Source organism: Diceros bicornis, chromosome 15, assembly GCF_020826845.1.
Source record: "Diceros bicornis minor isolate mBicDic1 chromosome 15, mDicBic1.mat.cur, whole genome shotgun sequence".
Lineage (NCBI taxonomy): Eukaryota > Metazoa > Chordata > Mammalia > Perissodactyla > Rhinocerotidae > Diceros > Diceros bicornis.
This window is the reverse complement of record NC_080754.1, coordinates 17,764,894-17,790,203: the sequence shown is the minus strand read 5'-3', so window position 1 is coordinate 17,790,203 and position 25,310 is coordinate 17,764,894. Positions and strand designations below refer to the sequence as shown.

Genomic DNA, 25,310 nt, shown 5'->3' with positions numbered 1-25,310 from the left:
AGATTAAACTTGACTTTTAAGGCCCTCCCTTGTATTTTCCTGTATCCCACTCCAAAGTTTTCTGTCTAGTAATACTTATGGACGTGTGATTCCCCTGAGCATCACAGAAAAAGAAATTACATTGATTGCCCAGAGACAGTGAAAAGATTCTACCTCAACCTAGAGCCACCAGCTGAAGCCCTATCCTAAAATGCTTTTACAGGCTCTTAAAGATGCTTATGGCTCCCAGTGGACTAGTGGCACTGCTTTCTAATTTAAAATATTTTAATTAAATAAAATTCTGCATGAGGAAGAAAGAATGAGACAGATTGGGGTCTGTCACCTCAGTGGTTTCCTCACTCTACTGATATGACAAGACAGCAAGTTTGGGTTTTTCACCCTCTCTCTCTTCCCCTCCTTCCTTTAATGGCCTGTCAAAGGGAAATTCCATCCTGTGTTGGCATGAATTCCTGCTGTAAATAAAGAGGAAATGGGAGGAAAGAGGAGGAGGGAAGACAGAGTGTGTGTGATAGAAGCTAGACTTGCAGCACAATTGCAAGGCATCTCTCAGAGCGTCTAGACACCAGCTGCCTGGTAACCATGGTAACCCACTAACTTTGGCTGATGGGCTGAGGAGTAATGACTCTCAGGAGATCTGGGTGGGAGCATGGTGGTGGAGGCAGAGGAAGGAAGGTTGGGAGTGATGTCAGAGACTGTTAGAGTAACATGGAAGAGAGCAAGAGAAAACAAAACTCTCTTTGTGAAAGGGTGGCGTTGACCTTGTTACCATTTTTCTCATGCACATTACACACGCGGTGACAAGGTACAAATCTGCCATACCCAGCAGGTGTCAGGACACAAGCTGCTAAAGATGAATAGCTGAGTTGGAAAGATTATATTCCCATCAACCTCCCGCCAGTGCCAAAGTACTTCCTCAGTAAACTAAAGCTGTCCACGGTAAACAGACAGTCAACAATTGCCTGCAGAAGTCTCAGGAGTAGGAAATTCCAATTCCCACAATGGCTGCCACTTTTACAAACACTCAACAATGAAGATTAATCACGGCTTTTTATACCGAAAGTATCCCCCCTTTCTGCTGTTCCCCTTTTCCCTCGTCATATGCAAGTGTTAGGCTGCTTTCAAATAAAGAGGATGGCGGTGGGAATGTTGAGGGAATGAGTAAGAAACGAAGAGCTGCCAGTTCAGGGCCAAATCATCTATCATTTACGTATTTTGTTCTCTTATTCATATCATCATCATTCCTATCATCAGAGGTTTCCAATCCATAGATTTTAAAGCTTTACAGTTGCTTGCTGTAACTGGTCCCTTCTGACTACACATTCCTTTTAGATTGGGACTTTTAGGGAGCAGGGGCACACCTACCTCCCACCCTTCTCATCACCTAATTGTGTGCCCATTCCTACCCCCTACCCACATCTCTCCACTCCACTTCCTTAACTAAGTGCCACCACATACAAACACACCCCCACAGACATCCAGGCTCTTTGGTAATGCCGGGCAGTCCTTTCTTACCAAAGTTTGCCTACAGCCATAGAGACTAAATTTATTGTCTCTCTTATAGAGTTTTACCTTTGCTTAGGCAGCTTTACCCACCACGGTTAGACTCCAACAGAAGACCTAGTTTTACTGGAGTTATCTGAGTCACAAAACTGTTTTCCAATTGTGCAAAGCTAACAGATAGTGTAAGAGTTAATTCTTGGACTCTGATCAAAACTAACAGAGATGTCTGGAGATACACACACACACACACACAAACACACACACACAAAGTCTGTGGATTTTTATGCAGTGCTTTTTCTGAAGAAATGCTCTTGTATGAAAAAATGTCTCAATCATATTGAGCTATAATCAACATGTAGGCAAATTCAACATACTAAAAAAGGGCTAGTAATAGGTAAATGCTGAGTTAACTATAATTTATGATAAGTAGAACATTTTAATCCACCAGAAACTCTTTATTAGACATTAAAGATTCCATGACTTTGATTTGATGGTTTAATACGAGAGAAAAGCAGCTAGTTGATAAGCCAAGGCATGTTTTTGCCTCTATTTCCAGTCAGGGCAGAATATCTAGTGGTTCTGAAGTTGTTAGAATGATTCTCTGCTTTAGAGACGTAGCCTTTGCCTGGAGAGATGAAGTCGATTTCCTCCCTATGACCTGTGCTCCATGGAGGGAGTGACCACAAAGCAGTGAGACTAGGACAATGATCTGGTCCTCTGGTGCCACTGACATAGCCCAGTTACAGTCACTGTCCAGCTGCCAACATCTTCTGGTCATTAGGAGGGGTAGCATTACATGTAAGAACTATGTGAGTCACCAAAGAACTTGCAGGGGCAAAGGAAGATGGGGGAACATCTGCCCAGGTGGCAGAGGAGAGGTTTCTTCAGTGGTGATAAAAAGTAAACCAATTGAATGTGAGAGTATTTTGGGGTCACCTTTGCCACCTATGCCTTGACCATCAGGATTGATTCAGCTACTCTCTTTGACTAAGTAGGTATCTTCTTCCTCACTTGTTGAATCAACAATGTCTATTGAGCATTAACTACATGTTCTAGTTGCTGGGGATACAACAATGTACAAAACAATAATAAAACAAAAAATACCCCGTCCTCATGGAGCTTATAAAGTAAATAAGTAAAATGTATAGCATATTAGGTGGTGGTAAGAGCTATGAAAAACATAATGTTGAGGAGAAGAGAGGGTGCTGGGATGAGGGTGGAGGTACAATCTGAAACCAAGAGAAAGTCTCTTTGAGAAGGTAACATGTGAACAGAAGCCGAAGAAAGAGAATGAACCATATGAGCACCTAGAGGAGGGAGGTTTCTAGGCAGAGAGAACAGTAAGTGCAAATGCCCTAGAAGTGAGCACACGTGGTTGTTGGGGTTGTAGCAAGGAAATCACTATTGCTAGAATGGAGCAAGAAAGGGAGACTAAAAGAAGATGAACTCCAAGAGACCTAGTGGGGAGGTAATCATGGAGGGCTTTGAGGCCATTTTAAGAACTTGGCTTTGATTGAAATGAGATGGGTGCTAGAGAAAGTGAGACGTGCCCAGATTCTAGATGTATTTTGAGGGTGGAGCCAACAAGATTTGCTGACAGATTTAATGTGGTAAAACAAAAAAGCATCAGGGATAATTCTAAGATATATGGCATGAGCCTCAGGAAAAAATGAACTTGCCATTGCCTGAGATGGGGAGGAGTTGAGAAGTAGATTCAGGGAGAAAAGACAGGAAGCTTGGTTTTCAAAATGTGTAGTTTGAGCTGTATGTTAGATATAAAGTTGAGATGTAGAGGAAGCAGATATCTGGAGTGGGGAGAAAGGTCTGGGCTACAGATGGAATTTATCAGATTGTAGACAATATTTAAAGCCATGAGCTGAGAGAGATCACCAAAGGAGTGAATGTAGATAGAGAAGAGGAGGTCCAAGACTGAGCTGTGGGGTACTCCAGCAGTTAGAAACCAGGAGATGAAGGAAGGGCAAAGGCAACTGAAAGGGAACAGCCAGCATGTTAGGAGAAAAATCAGGACTAGGCAATATGCTGAAGATCAGTAACAAAAGTATTTCAAAGAGAAGAAAATGAATAACTATCAAATGTCATCGGTACGTCAAAGAAGACGAGGCCTTAGAATTGGCCACTGAATTTTAGCAACGTGGAGGTCATTTGTGACTTTGGGAAAAATTGTTTCAGTGAAGGGTGGGAGGGTAGGTGTGGTTGTTGCAGATTTAAGAGAGAATAAGAAGAAACAAATTGGAGACAGGGAGCATAGACAACTCTGGTTAAGAATATAGACTCAAGGGGCCAGCCCGGTGGCATAGTGGTTAAGTTCACGGACTCCACTTTGGCGGCCCGGGGTTCACATGTTCGGATCCCGGGAGTGGACCTACACACCAATCAAGCCATGCTGTGGCGCCATCCCATATACAAAATAGAGGAAGATTGGCAAAGATGTTAGCTCAGCACCAATCTTCCTCAGCAAAAAGAGGAAGACTGGCAACAGATGTTTGATCAGGGCCAATCTTCCACACCAAACAAAATAAAAAAAAAATTAAAAAAAAAGAATATAGACTCAAGAGTTAGTCTCCCTGAGTTTGAATCTGGAACCCAACACTTCCCAAATGTGATACCTTGGGCAAGCTATGTAACCTCTCTGTACCTTGATTTCTCTATCTATGAAATGGGGATATAGTACCTACCTCATAGGGTTGTTGTAAAGTATGATGCATATAAAATGCTTAAATGATATGCTCAGTAAGTACTAACTAAAACAGTCCAAATTGTCACTTCTCTTAATCCTTAAAAAGATAGAGTCCTATGAACAAATTCAATTATCGGTTCTGTAGACTAAAATCATTAAAATTGTTGTTTAAGCAGCTATGATGAAAATTCTGCCAACCTTGATCTACTCTCACAGTGCTTTAGGACAGATTTGGCTTGAACCACCTCAAGAGAGTGTCATATTTCATACTCTATAATAGTGTAAGGTTCTGGTTTAATAAAAACACATTCTAGTGATCCAGAGTATTTAATGAGTTTGAGGTTTTCTAAGCACCAATATTCTTTAACTCTGAAAGACCCCAAAAGATTTTTTTTCTGATCACATTGCGCTTCAGCGGCAGTTCACATAAAGTACTTTGAAATACATAAAATTCAAAGTGTTAAAGCATTGATATTTCTGTGCTACAAAAACAGTTCATCTGACATTCTGTCAAACAGACATCTTTATCAACTAATGCTTCTGCATTACCATAAAAATTGACATTTGTATAATGGTCCTGAAGCATTTTATGACTATGATTGCCATACTTCTAATGTTATGTATATTTTATTACATCCCAAACCTTTTCCAATTGGAAATCCAATAATGACATGGATGGCAATTATTAATCAAAACATTTGATTAACCAGAATGTTCTATTCTCCAATCACATTGGATAACACAGAATTTACTGTAAATGTGTTGCTCCTTTTCTATCTTGAGGACACCTAAGTTAAATAATAAAGGGAGAATAAATGTAATTATGTAGAGGGAGCAGGAATGAGACCCTGACGTATCCACACTCACTGGCCATGTGACTGAAGATAAGTCGTGTAAGTTCTCTTCCATAAAAGGGACAATGATACCCCTCATCATAGGGTTATTGTGAGGTTTAAACAAGAGACTCCGTATAGTGCATTTAACAGAGAGCCTGGCACAAGACAATAAATGTTATCTAGATTATCATCATCAGTATGTTGTTGCTATTTCAGTTATCCTGTGATGAGGACCTAATAAGTGAACACAGACCAAAGACTGAGTAATTCAAAGTTATCAAATACACATTAGTTTGGCTTCACATGTTAATTAAGGCTTGAGTTAATATTAGAAATAGAGAGTCACCATTGTCTTTGTGAGGAAGCCTCAAATAATTATAGGAGCTCACTAAACATACTGGACATGTGATATATTCACATGGATTGTGGGATGGGGCTGGTAAAAACAATCTCCACTTCAATTTCTAGGCTGCCTGCAACAGCAGCCGCAACCACTCAACTCTCCAAGAGATGCTCACACAGCCTCCTGAATGACTGCACCCCCCTGAAGTGACAGGGGGACAAATAGCTGCTGTCTCACCACACATCTCCCCTTCCCCTCTCCTCCACCCTCCCGACAGCCCACCAGGCACGTGCCAGCAATGAGCTGCCTACCTCACTGGGATCCTCAGCTCCATTAATAAGCCCGGCAAGGCTGATAATTGGGGATTTGTGGAGCCTGCAGTCTTTCAATAAGCCAGGTTGTTATGGAAACCAGAGGCAGACCTCCATGTCCATACTATTGATCCCCCAAAAATAAAATAAAATAAAAGTGGAGTTTTGGAAAGGATTATTTCAATTCATCCTCTCCTTCCCCCTCCCTAGCCATCATTTTATTTTAGAAGTTCGCCTCCAATTTGCACACATGAGAATTCACAACTCTTACCTCTTTTAGTTTTCTTCTCAGCACTACCCACCCCTTTCTTAATTACAACTGAATGTTTTTTCACCTCTAGCAAAAAATCAGCTGGGCAGGGTACCACAGGAACACCAGAGTAGACACTCTAAATCTAATTTAACACCATAGCATTCATTCTGATAATTTGAGCCAAGAAATCAGCTATGAATACCAATGTGCTTTCCCCACCATTAATAAAACAATAATTGAACAGGATAAAAAATGGCCTCAGAGTCTCTCACTGACCTCCCAAGAGGTATTGTTCTGTAGCAAGATGGCCACCACCCACGAGTCATGGTATTGTGTTCAGTGAAAAGAGTGTCCAGCTCTCAAACTGTCAGAGTAGAAGGGGACTGTTTTCTTGGACTACTTGTAAAAATTAGCTGACAACTTCCTTACAATAAAAATCCGCTTACTCCTTCTGGTTAATGAATTCAGGCACAATGCCAGAGCATACCTGACGGGGAGGCCTGTAAAGAGCACTAAATGAATCCAGCCTGGAGGCTGCTGTGGGCCCGGAATGAGGGACTCAGCCCTTACATTGCAAAGACCACACCATTGTTTCCGGCTATACTTCCCATTTCCTCCCAGCAGAGGGCACCAGCGTAATTCCATTCCCAGCAGCGGAGCCCCGGGGTCGGGGTGGGGGTGGGGGGCAGTCAGGAATCGCTCTCCAGGAAGAAACTACTCCAGGCAAGGGATAGAGTGATGCAACAGGGTTGGGACAGCCTATTGTGACTGGGTCCTACTTTTAAACTGTCCCGAAATTAATTTTTATTTCTCAGTCCTTCAGAAATGATTAAAAACTCAGTCTAAATACTGTTCATTGAAAATGCTTTAACCAGTAAATTAAAATTATGATTAGTCTTAGAACTGAACAAGTAAGTCTAGATTGTGCTTTGTGTAGACCTTGTAGGAACATTCTAGAGGCAAAAATAATATAATAAAGTAAAAACTTCAACCACCCTCTATTCACTAGCGCACTAAGAGTGAAGTCCTTTGACTACTTGAAGGTTTTTAAGAAGCAGGTCCAGCATATCCCACCTTCCCCACCCTGACACCAGCCCCTGGGGCCAGTATCCTCCCCGATACCCCACGGTGGTGTTCATTTCTTTCCTTTGGACCCTGCCCACCACCCTGACCTCTGAATTCCTTCTCTACAATTACAACTGCAGCTTGCAAGCAGGCACGCCCTTACATTGTTCTTTACTGGTCTTGGATTTTCTTTCTTTTAAGACTCTTACTTTTTTTCTCAACCAGATTATAGCTTCCACGACAACAGATATTCACTTTTATACATCTATATCCCCCAGAGTGCCTAGTGCAGTGTGGAAATTATATGTATTAATAAATAAAAATGAGTCGAATGACAGAGAAATACAGTCACTGGGACATCTCAGTTTATGTCGTCTGTTCTGATACTAACTCCTTGTGTGACCATGGACAGACCATGCACCTGAACACGATGTTTCATCTTTCATTAAAACACACATCTACACAACCTCTCCTGGAGAGTGCTCAACTACAGTGGATCTGAATCTTTTTGTGTCTTGGTCCCAGCTGAGTATCTGATGAAAGACAAGGACGCAAGAATATCATGCATAAACACACATAGTAGAACACATTGCAAATAATCTCAAGAGATTAAAGGACCCTCCTGAAGCCCACCCAGTTCTCAAGTCTAGGCAATTTTTAAGTTTCCTTTTAGGTCTAAAACTATAAGATTGAAATCCAAGATATGACAGTTTATAGCTGGTATCTACCTAGAAAGAGTGCATTAGATATTTCCCTTAAGGGACCCAAACATTTTCTATTGAATCCCTAGATCGTAGTTTCCAAGGGACCAATTACATGGAGGCTAAATTAATCCTAACATCACTACCTGGTGGCCTTGGCTGACTTCCAGGCTCAATCATTACTGATAATGTAAGGACTTGGTAATCTTGCTGAGCTGCAAGGTAGACCAAATAGAATAGTCTCTGACTCCCAAAAGAGACTGCAAATCATTATGTGTCTCTCTTGTTGGCCATAAAACACGTCCTATTTGCACATTAATTTCCTTAATAAAATCAGAAGTGTAGTGCCAAGGAAAAAAAGTTTCTCAATAGCTTCAGTTGAAAGGAACCGAAAGCAATAGAGACTTTCTATTAGGCACTTACTATGTGTTCAACAAAATACTGTAGTAGGCGCTTTACATGTGATCTATTTAATACTAATAACCACCAAGTTCAGCAATGAGGATATTATATTATTTCACAGATGACAAAGCCGATGCTGAGCTAGTGGTTAGGGACCCAGGCTTCTGATTCAAACATAGATAGGGCCACTTCCAACACCTGTGATCTTTCCCCTGCAAGGCAGGCCTCCAAGGAAGAGTCGGCTAAATCTGTGGCTGTTGCAATCCTCTGTCTACTGTTGCAGTATCCATTAAGTAATACATTTTTCTTTTGTAATAATTTATACTCTTTGAAATACTGTACTTTGGGTCACTCCCCCTCCCCCCAAATAAAGGCTCTCTTTATTTACTGGATGAAAGAATTTCTTCTACTAACTATTTACTTGTGGAATGCTGACAGACAGTCCTTGCTTTTACCATCTTTAGCTTGAAGATCTGCCCAGAGGCTCTCCATATGGGGAGAGGGGAGGATGAGAACTACTTATTTCAGATTATCAGAAGAAAGGCAAAGCAAAATGAGGTTTACTGAGGACCTAGGCTGTACCAGGTTCTTTAACTGTTACATTATTAAATCCTCACAACAACTGTTTGAGGGTAGCATTATTATCTCCACCTCATGAATGAGGAGACTGAAGATTAAACATCTTGTGACAGCCACACAATGAGAAACCTGGAATTGAACCCAGGTCTGTCCATCTCCAACGCTGCTTCCCTATGTGGTGTTCTAAGTAAAAAACGTTTCTGAAATATGCCTTGGAATCCATAAGTTACTGGTGTGAAAATAGACCTACGTTTAAACTTGCAGGGGAATGAAGCTCAGCTCGTCTCTTCTTTTCCTGCCTCGAAGCAAGCAGAGGTAGCGTCTCTTGGTTTGCTGAGGCTGCAGAAGGGCTTTGACAATAGTGAGCCTGGGGGCGGGGTCTCTCCTTGGGGAGCCGAGCCCCATCTGCCACGTAGATCTGCTCAGAGACAGAAAATCTATTTGCCAGGGAGCCCTTTAGGGCCTGCTATTTGTGAAGTCAAGAACAGAGAGTGCTAGAGATGGAAGACACCTTAAAACCCATATCCTTTTGCCAGAGAGGAAGGTAAATTTGTCCTGCCTACGCCGGAAAGCATGATGGCAGCAGAGCTGCAGAGAACCCACATCTCTTGGTACCCAGCTCAGGGCCTTTCCTCTGCTCTTCCTGCCCCTCCCATCCTGCTTCTCCCATGCCTCAGGCTTTCCTCCTTTTTCTGCCTACCTTCTCTTCTTTCTCTACTCTCTTCCTTATTCTTTCTGCCTCCTCTGATACTTTCAGTTCTGGTCCTCTTCTACTTTTCTTCTCTCTCATCCCTCTCCCATTTTCTACTCCATTCTTCTTCCCTTCTACTTCCTCTTTCCTCTTTATTCAGTGCAGAGTCCCCACCCACACCCCACCTGGTTCTTCCTAGGGGCCTGCACTTCTGTTCACATTCTGACCAATTTTTCTTCTGAGCCAAACACCTTCAACCAGATGCAGAGTGTCTGGGTGCCTAGGTAATGTTCAGAAGAAGGTTGCAGAAAGGAGGTTGCTGATTTATAAAGTCTAAAGGAGTTGGGCTGCAAGCAATAAAGTTGGACTCTTGCCTAAAACACTCTGAGCTTTTTTTGTGGGTCTTTAAATTTGAAAAATGAAATGATTCTTTCCCTTTCTCAAGCCGCTTGTGAAGAGAAATCTTTCCATAGGTGAATTTAGTTGTATTAGTCAATCAGTGATGTCCATTGAGGGCTACCTATATGCCAGGTTCTATTCTGAGCACTGGGAATACTGTACTGAAGGGTGCCAAGTCCTTGCCTTCAAGGAACAGCAAGTCTAGTGAGATAAAGATAAGTCATTTTAGATAGATAAATAAGTCATTTTGGATAGATAAATACAGTCGTTTTAGGCACTGAGAGTGATATGAAGAAAACAAATTGGGTAATGTGGTAGAATTGATGGGGCTGGCGGGGGTGGCACTATTCTAGTTGAATGGTCAGGGAAGTCTTCTCTGAGCAAGTGACATCCCAATGGAGACCTAAGGGCTAGGAGGCAGCTATGGGAAGGTCAAGGAGAAAGGCTCTGAGATTGGAACAAGCTCAGCATGTTCAAGAGACATTAAGAAATGTAGTGTGACTAGAGAAGAGTGAGGAAGGGCAGAGGAGAAGGACATAAGATCAGAGAGAGAACCAGAAGTCAGATCATCTAGGGCCTCGTAGGCCATGGTAATAATTTAGATTTCATTCCAAAGGTAAGCATTGGAAAGTTTTACATAAAATATTTATATGGATAGGTCTAAGTTTGTAGCTTTATATGAATGGTCTCAGAGTAGTCTATTAGAAATTATAAGAAGTCAAAGCTCCCAAACCCTAAGCCTAAGATTATTGGATCTACTCCTTTTACCGGGCTGGGTTGTTGTGATGTTAATCATTCAAGTGACATTTAGGATATTAATTTCTGTGGTTGAATAAGAACTGGCCCCATTGCCCATGGGTGTTTCCCTTTTAGGCATCCTTTTAGCCAGAGGCACAAACAGCTATCATCCACTTGGGCTGAGGAGAGGAAGAAAGAAAAGTGACAGACTTTTAGAATTCTTGAGACAGACTTTGGGCTTTAGCTTTCTGGAAATCTCATTGTTGTGAATATTTCAAAATTACATAGATGGAATTCCTTAAGCGGTATCTCATCAGACATAATGTTTTGTTTATACAATTATGTTGCAAATTGGAGGAGAACTGAAAAATATTATTGCATTATTAGTCTGTTTCTTTTTCTTAAAGACCCAGAGCTATGGAGGAAGTGATTTTACTTAACCTTGGTTTGCAACCCTGGGTGAGTCACCTATCTTCTATCTTCCATTTGTTTACAGTTTACACCATAAGCAAATTCTTATACAATTTGAACAATTCCTATTTGAATTTGAACAATTAGAATTTGAGCCATTCCTATAATATATCTGGTACGATCATCTGTTCATAAAACCACCAATTCAAGCTAAGTGTAGAGTGGATACCTGCATGAAAAGATGAGTTCTGAATTATGTTCAGATGAGTTTTAATTGTGCCAAAATTCAAGGACTTTTGAAATTGGCCTTAAGTTTAGAACAGTAATTTTTAATTATTATTAGTTAAAATGTCAAAGTTTTACCAAGATCCAGAAACAGTCAGTGGAGGAACGGGGGATTATGGTATGGTGGAGGACCCAGACGTCTGCCAACTGGCCTCTGCCAATTCCCAGAAACCACTTCTGAGGTGCTACTCCACGGAATTTCAGGGCTCCAAGGAACCCAATTCAAAATCCACTGATTTCTGGTTTTAAAACAAGATTTTAGAAAATAAATTTTCCTTGGGTTTATTATTTATAAAACAAATTTTGCATGGCTTTAATACTATTTGGAACCAAAATAAAATAGCACATTGTTTAATGTACCTAACATCACGGTTAGAGGTTACTCAGACCAATCTTATCTGTGACTAAACAATCGGACTGTAATTTGGGGGGAGGTTTCTGTTGACCTTCTAAATAATACTCAGAATCTACTATTTAATCAATATGGCTGCAGTTATCCATTGTCATGGTGAAGACCAGCTGCAGTGAGTGAGAGTGACAGGTTCAGACCTAATGCTGACCATTTTGCTGGCCATGTGTAGAAAGTCAGTGACAGAGAAATTCCTTAAATTGGTATTTTTCAAACTATACTTCAGAGCCCAGAGAAGGTCCATTTAGAAGGCAGGGATAGAAGCAGAGGAAAAGGAGCTCTGGGCCTCTCCAGCCACCTCCATTTCCCCCTACCATTCTCAACCAGATCAGCTCTGTTTTGGGGTTTAATATAGATATTTGAAACTCATTTGTACAAATGATGCCCAGGCTAAAAATTTTGAAAACTTCTGCCTTCAATAATTACTCACTAATCTGATCCTACCCTCTGTAACTTCATTGTTTCACAATGTTCCACCTAGAATTAAAAGCATCATTCTCAGTAAAAATTATTAGGAGGAAAGGAAAGAGACAATCCTTCTTCCATATTAGAGGTTAGAAAAGTCGGCAATGGTCGCAATTCAATCCAAGTTCTGAATTCATCTCTGAAAAGATAAGCCTTTCAATTAAAAAGATGCAGCTCAGCTCACACCTTTGAGGACAATATATCCATCCCTTCAGTAGCAATTATTTTCCTAGTTGAATAGCAGGTACAATTCTAAATTTTACCCTCTTCTTTAACCTTTAATAAGTGCACAGTGCATAACATAAATCGCTGTGAATGTTAACACTAGTTCCCACGGCATCACACGCATGTGTATAAGTATGTGAGTGTCATCAATAGACATGAATGTGCTACCACACTGATACATTGTTTGGGAGCTGATAAGTACTGTTCCAGTATTTTAGAGTTACCAAAAGTCAATTTTATTAAATTATTAAAATATATTGATTTGGGGTATGATGGAGCTGGCTCACATTGGCTACTGAGGGCTAGTTGTTAGCATCACTTCCCACCTGTGTGTTCAGTGACAATGACTACAGAAATTGGCAAACACTGCAGGTCAGGGCTTTTTGAGCTTGTTTTTTTCTTTTTTTTGAGAGCCAGTTTACCAGCACATCACTGAAAATATCTGATAAAACCATTAATCATACATTATTTATGTTTGTTTGTTTGTTTTTTTTTTACATTGTAACATATATCCATGTGCAATCATGTACCTTAAGGCAAATGGCCAGACAATGACTAAAATGAATATTGAGAGAGAGTGGGAAAGAGAAATATTATTTAATAATTCCTGAAAATATGATAAATGCTCATTCTAACTCATATTTCAAACTAACCCTATGGTGGAGACTCCTAATGTGATAAACATGTAACCAGAGTTCCAGCCTAATCTTGAACATGAAAAACACTTTCTTCATTTATTGTATGGTACTCTTGTAAAAACCTGCTTTAGCAGGATGTTAGGTAAATAGAGACGAATTTCTCTTCACAGAAGTTCAAAAGCAATGTGTAATTTGACAACTGCACCAACCTTGTATCTAGACCACTATCCATGTACTACAAATATAGACATCTTAAATGTCTACTTTTCTGCTAGGGTGAAAAGCATAAATAAATAGCTAATCAGAAAGTGACAAGGTTTGGCTTCATTTTTTACCCTGTTTTCCTTTTTTAAAAACTGGCAAGTAAAAGGAAACTGACATATCTTCCAATAGAAGCCAGGTTCTCCTATCAACCTACTATGGTTAAGCCATCCGTGTTAAAGGAGAAGGAAGGAGGGAAAAAACATCTTCCAATGCTGCTTTTCTTTCTAAAAGGATCTGATTACACCAATGGGGATAATGTGGCAACCACATCGCTAAACTCTAGGCTTTTTCAGCCCTTTAAATTGGACTAGAAACAGTTTGACCAACTAAGGCCCTGTCTGTCTTTTTACCAAATATATGAGAATTTCTTCAAGTTATGGTTTATATGTGGGGAAAAATCTATTTAACCTCCCACTCCGATGTCCCCCATGGTCTGTAGTCTGAACAGTTCACAAGCTGCACACAAATTATGTTGATACCGCTGTGGGAAAGGAGAATAGGAAACAGAAGTGAGAAAGCCTATTTTCTGGTCTCTGTCCCAACACTGTTGGTTTGGAAACATATTCACAATTCATCCTATAGTGGGGCACAGCAGGTGCAGTAGACTGCTACACACCTTGCAGCAATTACTTAAATATGTCAGATGAGGAAAAGGAGCCAAGGAACCTGGCAGATCATTCCTTCCCTGGGTGTACCTGTCACACACTGGCAAGAGCCACACACAGGTCACTCGTGGGGCTGGAATGAGATTAATCACCTGCTTTCAGAAGGCGGCAGCTTTGGTCTCCTCTAGTTCTCAATATGTTTCTGAACCTAATGCAAAATGCTCACATTGGTCTATGAAGCCCTAGCTGGTTTGAATGCTGGCTACCTCAGGAATGACGTACTCCCTGAGTAACAACAAAACTGTCCAGTGAGCTTCTGTATTCAGCTTCCAAAATAGCAGAAAGGGTGACAGCAGCACAGCTTTCTGTCTGAGCCAGTATCTGCCTCCCCTAGTCACTTAAAATCTGCATAAGGTTGGGATGAGTCATAACATGGGCATTGTCAAGCTAGTTTAGAAATGGTGGTGATTTTGAGATCCTCTGTCCAACATTTTTGTGTTTTGAAAGGGTAAACTCACACCCACAGAGCTCAAGGAATTTGCCTGCACAAAGTTCTAAGTTTAGAATCCAGTCTCTGGCGTAAGCTTAGGGCTTTCTCTACTATAATAACATTGTTTATTCTTAACTCATTCATCAAATACGTATTGATTGCCTTGTATTTCTCAATCATTGTTATAGGTGCAAGGATTCAACAGTAAACAAAACATATCATGGAGCCACTTTTTCCACCAAGCGTTAATTTTCAATAGCTGCTGCTGAATTATGACTTGAATTAAATTATTTGTATTTTTGCATTAATTTGAATGAAAGGAGGTTTCTCGAGTTTTTTAAATAAAGGATATTTCTTTTCATTAATATATCTTGTCCTTCAAGACTCAGCTGAGATAACCTCTACATCAAGAAGTCTTCTTAGACTATCTTCCCCTAATTAGCCTGAGCAGGATTTTAATTCTTAGACACTACAAATTTCATCTTAGATGGCCTTAATCCTAACTTCTAGTTCTCCTCATCTCATTGTAGAAATACAAACACATCCCAATAACACAACCAGCAGAGAAAGGGGCATTATTCTCCACACATACCTCAGAGAGACAGAGAGATGTTCCTGGAGCCATTTTCCACTTCTTGTTGGCTTGAGGAGTGAAGAAAATATGTAAGTCATTGTTCTTCTGGATTTTCTCTGACAGCCTAAACTCTCGTGCAGGCCTTTCCCTATATACTGAATCTGTCTGTGTGTGTGTGTGTGTATGTACATATGTGTTTGTGAGTTGGCAGAAGTGTACGCTGCAGCCATGGATACAGATAAACATTCTAAATTATGTTCTTCATTTTTTCATACCCCAAGGCAAAAAGAAGATTCTTGAATGGCTATAAAAATTTTTATCTCCACCGTATCTGAAAGACACACACATTCACCATGCACCAGCAAGAAGGGACCATTTTAGATGAACGGTTTCTCGTTTCTATTCCAAAATTCAAAAGAGCCTACCAACTCATACTGGAAAAAAAAATTAAAAATCTAGCTTTAAAACTTACTTAACCATATATATGGCACCAGGAAGAAATATAAATATTGAGCATGACCTAGAGTATTGAGCAAGTACCCTAGGAAAGCTACTTTTTTTTCCCTCTGAAGATACCTTAAGAATTGTAGTTTCCATTCCAAACGAAATGGTGTGAGATGATCAAACTGAGATACTTCATCTTCCTCAATCCACTAATTTGTGATTTGAAGATTGAAAATACGTGTGAGAATTGCTGAGTAATCACATCCAACTTGCAAATCATCTGCACAATCTTTTCTCGGGATGTTTGATAGCCCAATTCCAGACACTTAGGCCTGTGAGCCAATTTCACTAATGGTCAAAGATCCAATTACTGTGACTGTAGAGTGAATAAAAGAATGGGAGCAAAGTTGTATTAGGGCTATCCATATAATTCTTATGTTTTATTGTAATTTTACAAATTTAAAATTTTAAAAAGTGTGTCAACCATAACTGTCTGTCAGATGCATCCATTGCTCTACACAAGAATCCAAGGCTTTATGTACTCTTGAAGCTGTTTTAAGTACTTTAATGAAATAAGATGGGTATAAAAATAAATTAATAATGTATTAAGTCTAAGATGAACGTGAAACTATTGCAGCAAATTATGGCCACTATAGCTGTAGTTTTGCATCTCAGGGACAGGGTTAGGAAGGCTACAAGCAGGAGTACAGGCATATCAGAAAACATCATTGTCAACTCTTTATTTTTAATCTGAAGGGTAAGGTGGGGTTACAAAACTCCACTGAGATTCCTTGCAGTCTCCTGGGGCTCCAGTGTAACCATAAGCTTTCTTAGAGCTGACTCTTCCTGTATTCTTTGCCCCTCTGTCCAGACTTCTCTACTATCAGCCTTATCCCCTAAACCCACTAACTAATAGTTTAGAAAATAAGGAACTACAGGAAAGCAAGGATGTTTGAGTGAGAAGTATATGCCCATACTTCAAAGATTCCTCTTTAGCCCACCATTGCGTACTTGCCTTTTGCAGCTAAAAGGCGGAGAAGACCTAGTTGAATGCACTTACTTTACAGATACTGGAACTAAGTCCAGAGGGTAGAAGAGCTGGCCTGAAATCATCAGCAGAGTCTGAACAAGAACCCAGGTCTCTTGATTTTAGGCAGTGTTTAGTCTATTATGCTGAAAATGCAGAGCATTTGTACTGTATACATCCTATAAGATATTGGATCTATTAAAAAGATGACAGTATTCGTCATTCTTATGAAAACAATTTATAAGCAATTCTCTTAAATAAGTCCAGAAATAAATTATTTGCTTAGAAAGCCAAGCTTTATTGCTGTGAGATCAGTAAGTGTCTAAAGCTTTTTTGGACTGTCTAAAGCTTCAAATTTTCTTGATTATATGAATTGGTTTGAGGTTCAGCACCTGATTCAGTCATTTTCTTATGATTCAACTATGACTAAGAGGGCTGGCAAAACTTACACATCCTTTCAAACCTTTCCCTCTTCTTCATGCATGCCATAAACAATATAATCTTGGGGGACTTTCAAGGGCTCAGGTCTTGTAGCTTTAAACAGCATCATTGGCTTCCTTCTTCCCTTCCTTTTATGTCTGGTTATAGAGAGCTTTTTATTGTTTATTTAATGAAGCTGTGATTGTGAGAACAAAATGAGAGCAATGAACACTCAGAGCTTTCTCGTCCATTAGACTGAGTGCCCCGCTCTCTCTCCATGTTTAGCCAAATGGACTGACTGTAACCCTTGCTGCTCCTGGTTCTTCCTCCTCCTCCTTTTAATCCTTCTGGGATTGTGTGTGCATGTGTGCGTGCACGCGTGTGTGCGTGGAGAAAAAAGAGAAAAAATATTTGATTAATATGCATTAATACCTGAAAAATATTCTGTATTTTAAGAAATATTGTTTTACTTTCAGTTCCAAATATAGTTCCACAACTTGAAAATAGGGGCTTTACTCAAATGCCTTTCTGTTTATTAGCTTCTTTTATAAGGTGATAGTAGTTATTTAATATGAGTTAATATAAAAAAATAGATAAAATGCCTCACAATATGAGTTTCTTGACTCTAAAACACACATCTCTTCTTATCTTTTGTCTGCTTACATTTTTTAAATTGAAGAGGTAGTGATTGCTCTCTAATTGTCCTTACTATTAAGTTCTTCAATATTTTAGTTATAAACATAAAGGTATCAGGTACTTTGGAAATGCACTTGCCAAAAGGGGAAGAAAAAAGATGCGAACAAGAATTTAAAAAAAATACTAATTCTAATAGGAATCTCCTACAATACATAAAATGACTTTCATCCGAATGAGATCTGAAAATTTCAATTTTTAATACCCAGTTCCTCGCGGCATATTTGATGGAGTCAGTAGTACTCCTGTTAAGAGCAATCAATTTCAGCTATAAAGATCAATTGATCTTTATAGCTCTCTTAGGCCTAATAAAACAGAACTTGAAGCATTTTCAAACTAAGAACCCAAGACTCAGAACTAGTTTAATATTCCCAATAAACTGGGGTGATGGAGCTGTGAGGGACTTATGACCAGGGAGTATGGCTGGTTACTGGATACCCATCTGTAAATGTGATCACCAAAGATTTTCAGACAAGAATCTGGAGTATGCAATTATTCAAATGAGGGGGATGTTCTTAGATTAGGACACTATGTTGTTGTTCTTAAATATCCCTCTCATCTTCATTTCTTCCAGTATAGTGCTTGCAGGGGTTTCAGGGTTCAGTACGTGACCTCTGTACTTGGGCTGTCAGGGTTCAGCCCCTGGTTCAGCTGCTTGTTAGCTGTTGACAATGATTAGGTGCCACGATCCCTCTAAACCTCAGATTCCTCACCTGTAAAAGGGGAAGGGGAATTATAGCACTTACACCACAGAGTGATTATGATGATGACATGGGATAATCCCCACCTACAACTTAGCACAGAGCCTGACATTTAATACATGCTCATGAAGTGCTACCTATTACAGAAACTTTGCATTTTAAACCTTGAAACAAACTTTAAAAACCAATTCTCCTAGCCCCTCCCCTTAAAGATGAGACCACTGAGGCCCAGAGAGAAGCAGTGCCTTCCCTAAGATCCTACAGCTGGTAGGTAGAAATACCAAGACTAGAACCCTGGTCTCCTTATTCCAGTTGAGTGTTCTTTCTACTGTATTATCTTACCAAGCAAGCAGAACAGAGAGTGCTCTAGGAAAGCACTGGTTGGTATTTCCCAACAATAACTAGAAATTGTCACAACTGCTAAGATAAAGAAAGAGAAAATGCAGGAATTGAGATAAAACATAGCACCCGAAGAGAGAGGTAAAGAACTGCAGGGCTAAAGTTAAGGTGAGGATGTAGAGGTCTATCAATTTGACCCCTGTTTTGTCACTGACTATTTCCGTGGGCAGAATATCCATTTACTTTGCCCCTATTCTCAGAATGTAAAAGTAGAAAGGAAAATATTATCAAATGCCACTGGACTGTTGTCAAGAAAAGCCCATAAAAATGATTACTCTAGCAATATAAAAGTGCACCATAAAAGCTTAAAAATCAACAGTATTTAAGCAGCACACCACTGAATATCTGACAGGGTGCCCATGTTTTATAGACAACATTTACGGACTTTCACAACCCAAATTTTCACTCTTTATGAGTCGTGTATAAATTTTGGGAAGTGGTTGAAACCAAATTTCAAGTCAAAACCGCTTATAAGGCCCCCTGCCAAATGAGTGTAAATATCCTTGGGAAATCTCACATCTAACCCAGAGCTCGGTGGAAGTGGATGTATGCTGGGGAGAGATAAAAATACTATGGATGGTTAGCTTGGGCCTTAGGAAAATTTAGTTGTGGGGAGAAAAATAATTTCCCCAAATCCAGAAACATGGGCTGGGTATTTCATTTTCTCACACAGAATTATCATTCCAGAAAGAATAAATTTTGCATCTACTCTTTGTGCTAATAATTTAGCTAAAGAGACCCACATTACATAAAAACTTTTTATAGCATATATCAAACTGCACGAAGCACTGTCTCATTCATATTTTTTCCCACAGTGCCTTGGCATATGGAAGTACTCCATACCTATTTGCAGAATTTAATTGAGTTGAGATTATTACTGTGATTATTTTCAACACCACTCCCTAAATTTCATCCCACCCCCATTACCAAATCAGAACTCCTTAAGAACAGTGATAATATATTATAGATCTTTGTGACACTAATGCCTAGCACATTAGAAAGTTAATATAAATGGAAGGAAAAAAAGAAAGAAGAAATGGAGAGAGGAAGAGAGGTAGAGAGACACTAAGTTAATTTTTCTATTCAGAGAATGGTAAATAAAACTCCTCTCTTTCCTGGATTATTATTGATGCCCCCAATTAGACAGAGGTCCTGAGAACATGAAAATAAAATGCAGGCTAGATCCACATACAGAAAATCTAGAGTAACTCAGAGTTACACTTCCTACTAGTATCATTCAAGTACCCGTGGCAGCCACCCAGTCAACATCTCTGATTTCTAGCCACCTGGATGTGTTACCTTGGTAATACTACATCACTCAACATGGCCACAGTAGAAGTTTTGCAGTCATCTATTGGGGAAATTCAATAGGATATCATGGAGAAGAAGAGGCATAGCAGAAAATTCCTTAACTGAGAGCCCAATGAGTACAGTGACCCTGATCAGCAGGAGACCACAAGGACAGAATTGCTAAAAGACGCTTGAAAGTTCTTGCCTTATGGCTGAAGGAGGGCAATGTCTTAGAGAAGACTTAAACACTCCTCCTCCTATAAAGGAATCATTGTCAGAAATGCACTGAAATCTCTTGGTCATAGGCATATCAAGAAATGGGCAGGCAGTGGCGAAGCAGGGGAGGGAGATATAGTTGCAGGATTTAAAGGAAAAAAACTAACCAACTCTAAAGATTGTAATGCAAATGGCATATACCTGTAATAAACCCATAAATAGTAAAAGAAGTAAAATAAACAACATACTTATAATTTACAAAGCATTTCCATATGTATTAATAAGCAATGATCAGTTTTGATCCAACATTTTTGACCCTCTCACTGACAGAAATTACTGTCTTAAATTCTCGTTTTGACTTGTTCTGCCCCCAACCCCACTCCGCCCTCTCAGATTGTCTCTCTACACCCCTCCAGGCAGCCATAGAATACCAAAGCAACCCAGAGTAGCCATGCATTTCTAAACAGTAGAACCCAATTGGAAATACTGTTATTTTAACTTGGATTAGAACTAAATCCAATGGGAGATAGAGGAAAATGTGATACAGGGCGCCTGGGAATTTGGGCCTGATATGCTGTGATAGATCTCCTTGTTACCTCTAGTTTCTGTGATTCCAGGAGACTCACCATATCTGGGTAATTTGTGCTTGTCACATACAGCAGGCAAGGCTAATAGATACCTCAGTCCAGAAGGAAAGTACAGGCAGCATTTCAGGATCTAACCAAGAGGACAATACCTACCCAAAGCTCAAAAATGATGTACAATAAATTGCCCTTTGTGATTATCTTCAAGTTGAACCTCACTTACACTTTCAATGCATGTAATAAAATCAGCCTAATTGAGACATTGTTCAGCTGGAATTTGTAAAATTTAGGACAGAGCATAATTTCTATTTGTTTTCACTGACCAGACACATTTTTTAATCAAATAAACGAATGTAACAAGCGAGGTTGCAGGAGGAATATGTGAATGAATGAACAAATTATTATCTATAAATTAAATCTGGCCAATTTTCACTCATTCAACGTTTGACATATATTGAGCACATATTGCGTAAAATACTTTATTAATTTATTTGGAATTATCATAAATTTAAAAATAATAAAACTGAATTTCCTTAAACATGTTATATTTTAGACTTTTCATTGATTTAAGCAGTCCTTTCTATTAACTCAAATCATGAGCATATACCTAAAATCACATCGTGTCTTTCTGTCTATACTCACAATTTTAAAAATCCCAGTTAAAAAATATGGTCTGAGCAATGTCAAATATTTTCTCTATTTAAAAGTATGATTAATTTCTAAGATTTATGAAAATGCCACAATAGGTAATCTGTCATAAGCAGAGTGATTTCTAGTCATGATATCTGAGGCTAGAATCTTCAACCTAAAGAGAAGTAGTTAACAAGGTTTGTTTTGCTGAGTAAATTAAAACCAACACCCCATTGTTTATCATACACCTTACCTTTTCCAGGGAAATATTCCCATCTTCTTAAACTCAAGGTCTGGCCTCTGGGGCAGGTGTGTAATTAGAATAAATATTTAAAATGAGCCACTGGTAGAAAGAGGAGTGTGATTTATCTGGAGCTAGAGTATACTAATAACAATAATAAACAATAAAGCCTGGCTTCTCACAGAATTTTGGGTAAGATGAAAGAAGTAGACCTGAAAATATCTAGAATAATCATCTGGCATCCTGTAGTATCTAATTTGGAGAAATGTATATCAAGGCAAATGTCCAATACTTATTTTCTCAATCTAATGGTCAGATGCCAAAACATTTCCCATAGCATTCTCATGGAGCAGGGATTTTCCCAAGGGTACGATGTGGTCTAGTCCTAATTTGGGTCCTTGGACATTATGAGTTAAGTCCATGAAGTCTAACGGAGTAAAACTAATCTTTTAACCTGGCACAGAAGAAACTTCATGTTTCAGGGTCTTTAAAGTTGGAAGGTATTCATGGGTCATATGGGGTTAGAGAAAGAGCTTGGAGACTGCTGGCCTCCTTCACCACTATGGATGGGTTGTGGGGAGGGACAGGTCCAGTCTCCAGGGGTGAGGGTCTGTTCAATTTCTCTTGCTCTGGGAATGCTCTATTCCAATTCCACACAGGCTCTTTGGGCAATAATAGTGAAAACACTCCAACTTTCAAGTTAGAGCTCCAAACCAGTACCTTTTTGTAATGATAGTCAACCCTCAATTATTTATGCATATGGTAGAAAGTAGTGTCTTCAATAATAAAATGATAATTTATGTTTGACTTCACAACATGTTCTATATTTGGGTTTTTTCTTCTGTTTTTGGCAATATTAACAGACTTATTTTCCTAATTAGTTTGACCCCAATTAATGTCACAATTAACATTCTCTGAGCATGCACACACATACGCACACTACTCACCAAATGATGGTGGGGAGAATGCCCAGAAGCATATTGTGGGATAGGGAAAGGTGGTCTGAGATTATGTTTTTGCTGCTGGCAATTCACAAACTAGATCATCTGGATCAATAGGGAGTTGGCTGTATTTATACCAGGCACTTCTTAGAGCCAAATAATCACATTAGCTAATTCCCATCCATAAAATATATGTAGTCTCAGTAATTACTCATTAAACTAAGTCTATCCAGCATAAAGAATATTTTTTTAAACCAAGATTATTTAGTTTTACTGTTTATGCCAATCCAATTAACAAGATAATTGCCAGATCTCTCTAGTAGTGGCTGCTACACAGACCTGCCTGGGTTCTCTCTCAGGCTTGGAGCTATTTGGGAATGTAAGTGGCTAGAGTTAGCTCTTAGTCCTGCTTAATTTGGGGAATTAAGCATAGCGTCCCTTGATTTCCTGAAAACACCTTATAGACGTTTTCCCTCTCCCTTGGTGGTGCAGGTAGCCTGGCCTTCCACATAGGGCCCCTCTGCTCATCCACCGTGCCTGGCCCACCCACCCACGGCGTCTGACCCTCACAGTTGCTCACCTATCTTCTCCTCGGCTTGGCTGCTCTCTGCAGTCTCCGTTGGAGCCTGGGCTGTTGCCTTGGCAGCAGCATCCTCTGCAGCAGGAGTGGTGGCAGCAGCAGCAGCAGTGACAGCAGCAGGCACGTCGGCTTGTTTAGGCTCCTCCTTGGCTGGGGCGTCTTCGGCCTTGGAGGACGGCGAGTTGTCAGTGGAAGCTTTAGTGGCACTCTCTGTCTCAGCAGAGCCGGCCTTCTCCTCTGAGGGGGCAGGAGCCTGGGGGGCTGCCTGCTCTGTGGCAGCATCAGGGGCGCCCTCCCCCTTCTTCTCCTCGGAAGGAGTTTCTCCTGCTTTGCCGGTCTCCTCAGGCTTGGGGCCAGTGACTGGGGCCGCTTCAGTGGTAGCGGGACCTTCTCCCTCCGTCTTCTCCAGGCCATCAGCAACAGGGGCTTCATCCTTCTTCTCATCCGCTTCAGCCTCAGCGGCTTGGCCATCACCCTTCTTCTCTCCTTTGAGCTTTTTCCTTGTTATGTGTCCACGGAAGCTAGCCTGAATTTTGGTGGCGGCCCTATGAGCTTTATCTTCTGGTTTGATGCCATCTTGTTCGACCTTTTGGTCCTCATCATTTTTTTCAACCTTTGTGGATAAAAGGGGGAAAAAGGAGAGATGGGGTAATATTCTTTTCCTTCAAACCACAGCATTCTGGAACTATTTATTGAATGATTTATTCTGTGCCAGGCACAGAAATCAACAATATTACGGAAATTCAAATCAAGCTTCCTTTCTCTCCGTGGTGGAGAATTGAGTAGAGAACACATTATTTTATGGGAAAACTAATGTCCTTTGGGCCTTCCAGAATCATTGGCATTATGTTATACGTATTTCCTTCCCCAGCTCAATGTCTCCCTATTGCCAAACTTAAGCCACCCTTTTTGTAAATGTACCTTGACAATTCAAATCACATTTGCCCTATGTTTTAATCAAAGAGCTCTGAAAGGTATTGTTTTTTCAGAGTGTCTGAGATGGACTCTGCACAAAACTTCAAGATTTAAAAAATATTATGGAAAAGTCTTTACCCAAGATTTTTTTTTTTTTACCCAAGGTTTCAAGTCTGGTCAGGAAACCAATAGATTTTGGGCAAATAGTATGATAAAGGTTTAGACAACAAATTCCATCAACGCTTTGTAAAGAATACAAATGAGTTGCAGGACTTTGAAAGTTTTGTTCAGAAAGGGGCAACTCAGAATGCTTGTCACAAAATGACATCTACTTTCCCCTCTGTGTGGTCCAACATCGGTAATCAACATACCAGACTCTCAAAATTTGAATACAGAAAATGGCCATTATCCTTGAGTTTAAAAAAAGAAAAAGGAAAATACCATTTCCACTTTTGAAAGAGTGGTATATGTTCACTAAATCACAATTTATTATTCTCAAAGCAATTTAAACCTAAAATTAGTTTTATAGTATCATTGATAGAGCCAACCTAGTACGGAAGGCAAGAGACCAGAATACAAAATTTTTACAATTTGATCACAACATTTACAGCATAATATATGCTGCAATAACTTTTTTCCACAAGGAAATTAAATCAGAGGATAGAATAGAAGGTATAGCCATGGAAAGAAATGTACAGGCAAGTATACAAAATTCTCTGTAGCTCCATTGCTCATCATGGTGCCCTGATGTGGTTACTTATAGTCTCCATTCATTTCTTCCTTTAACTTTGGAGCATTTTAGCTTTTATTCACTCTTTTGAACACCGTTCTAGGCACGGGGGAAATACAGCAGTGAACAATGCAGTAAATTTCCTTCAAAAGACTGATAGTAAAAGAGTGCTTATCATGTACCACATCCTGTGCTTGTTCCCAATCTTGACTTTGGCCTGGTCTTGGCCTTTGCTTCTGTCTAGGAGGTGAGCCACAGCAGACCAACACAAGGGTACGTTTTCCACCTGTCATACCAGCTCTGCCCCAGTGACCCAGATCCTGCTAATCATGATGCTGGCCTGTTTGACATTCTTTGGACAAGCATATGGGCCTGTCGCTATGTAGGTCCATCTACATGCTAGTAGATGTACAAAAGTATTTTTGAAAATTAGCTACATGTGAAAGTAAAAGCTGGATTGACAATTTTCCAGTAAAATTCAAGATGAGCTTTTCTCCTTCCTCAGTGAACCGCATGTATCCATACAAAGAATGAAGGAGCGGACGAAAAGCACTTTGGAGAAGCCCGTTCCGTTCCGCGCCCTCCTCCCAGTGCCATGATATGACACTGCTCAGGTC

The 25,310-nt window shown here is 39.9% G+C and overlaps 1 protein-coding gene across 2 annotated transcripts in view; it reads right to left on the bottom strand.

Annotated features, from left to right (window-relative positions):
* The window catches only part of GAP43 (growth associated protein 43), a 99,408-nt gene that overhangs the window by 18,506 nt on the left and 55,592 nt on the right, over nt 1–25,310 (bottom strand). Inside the window, exons 2-3 of one of the 2 annotated variants that reach the window (XM_058555835.1) lie at nt 23,049–23,661; nt 20,699–20,789 (exon numbers count right to left, since the gene is read on the bottom strand). In XM_058555835.1, coding sequence (XP_058411818.1) covers nt 20,722–20,789; nt 23,049–23,661 — 681 coding nt within the window. In that variant the 3' untranslated portion in view covers nt 20,699–20,721. Of the gene's footprint in view, nt 1–20,698; nt 20,790–23,048; nt 23,662–25,310 lie in introns of those variants that run through there. The other variant, XM_058555834.1, reaches the window with a different exon arrangement.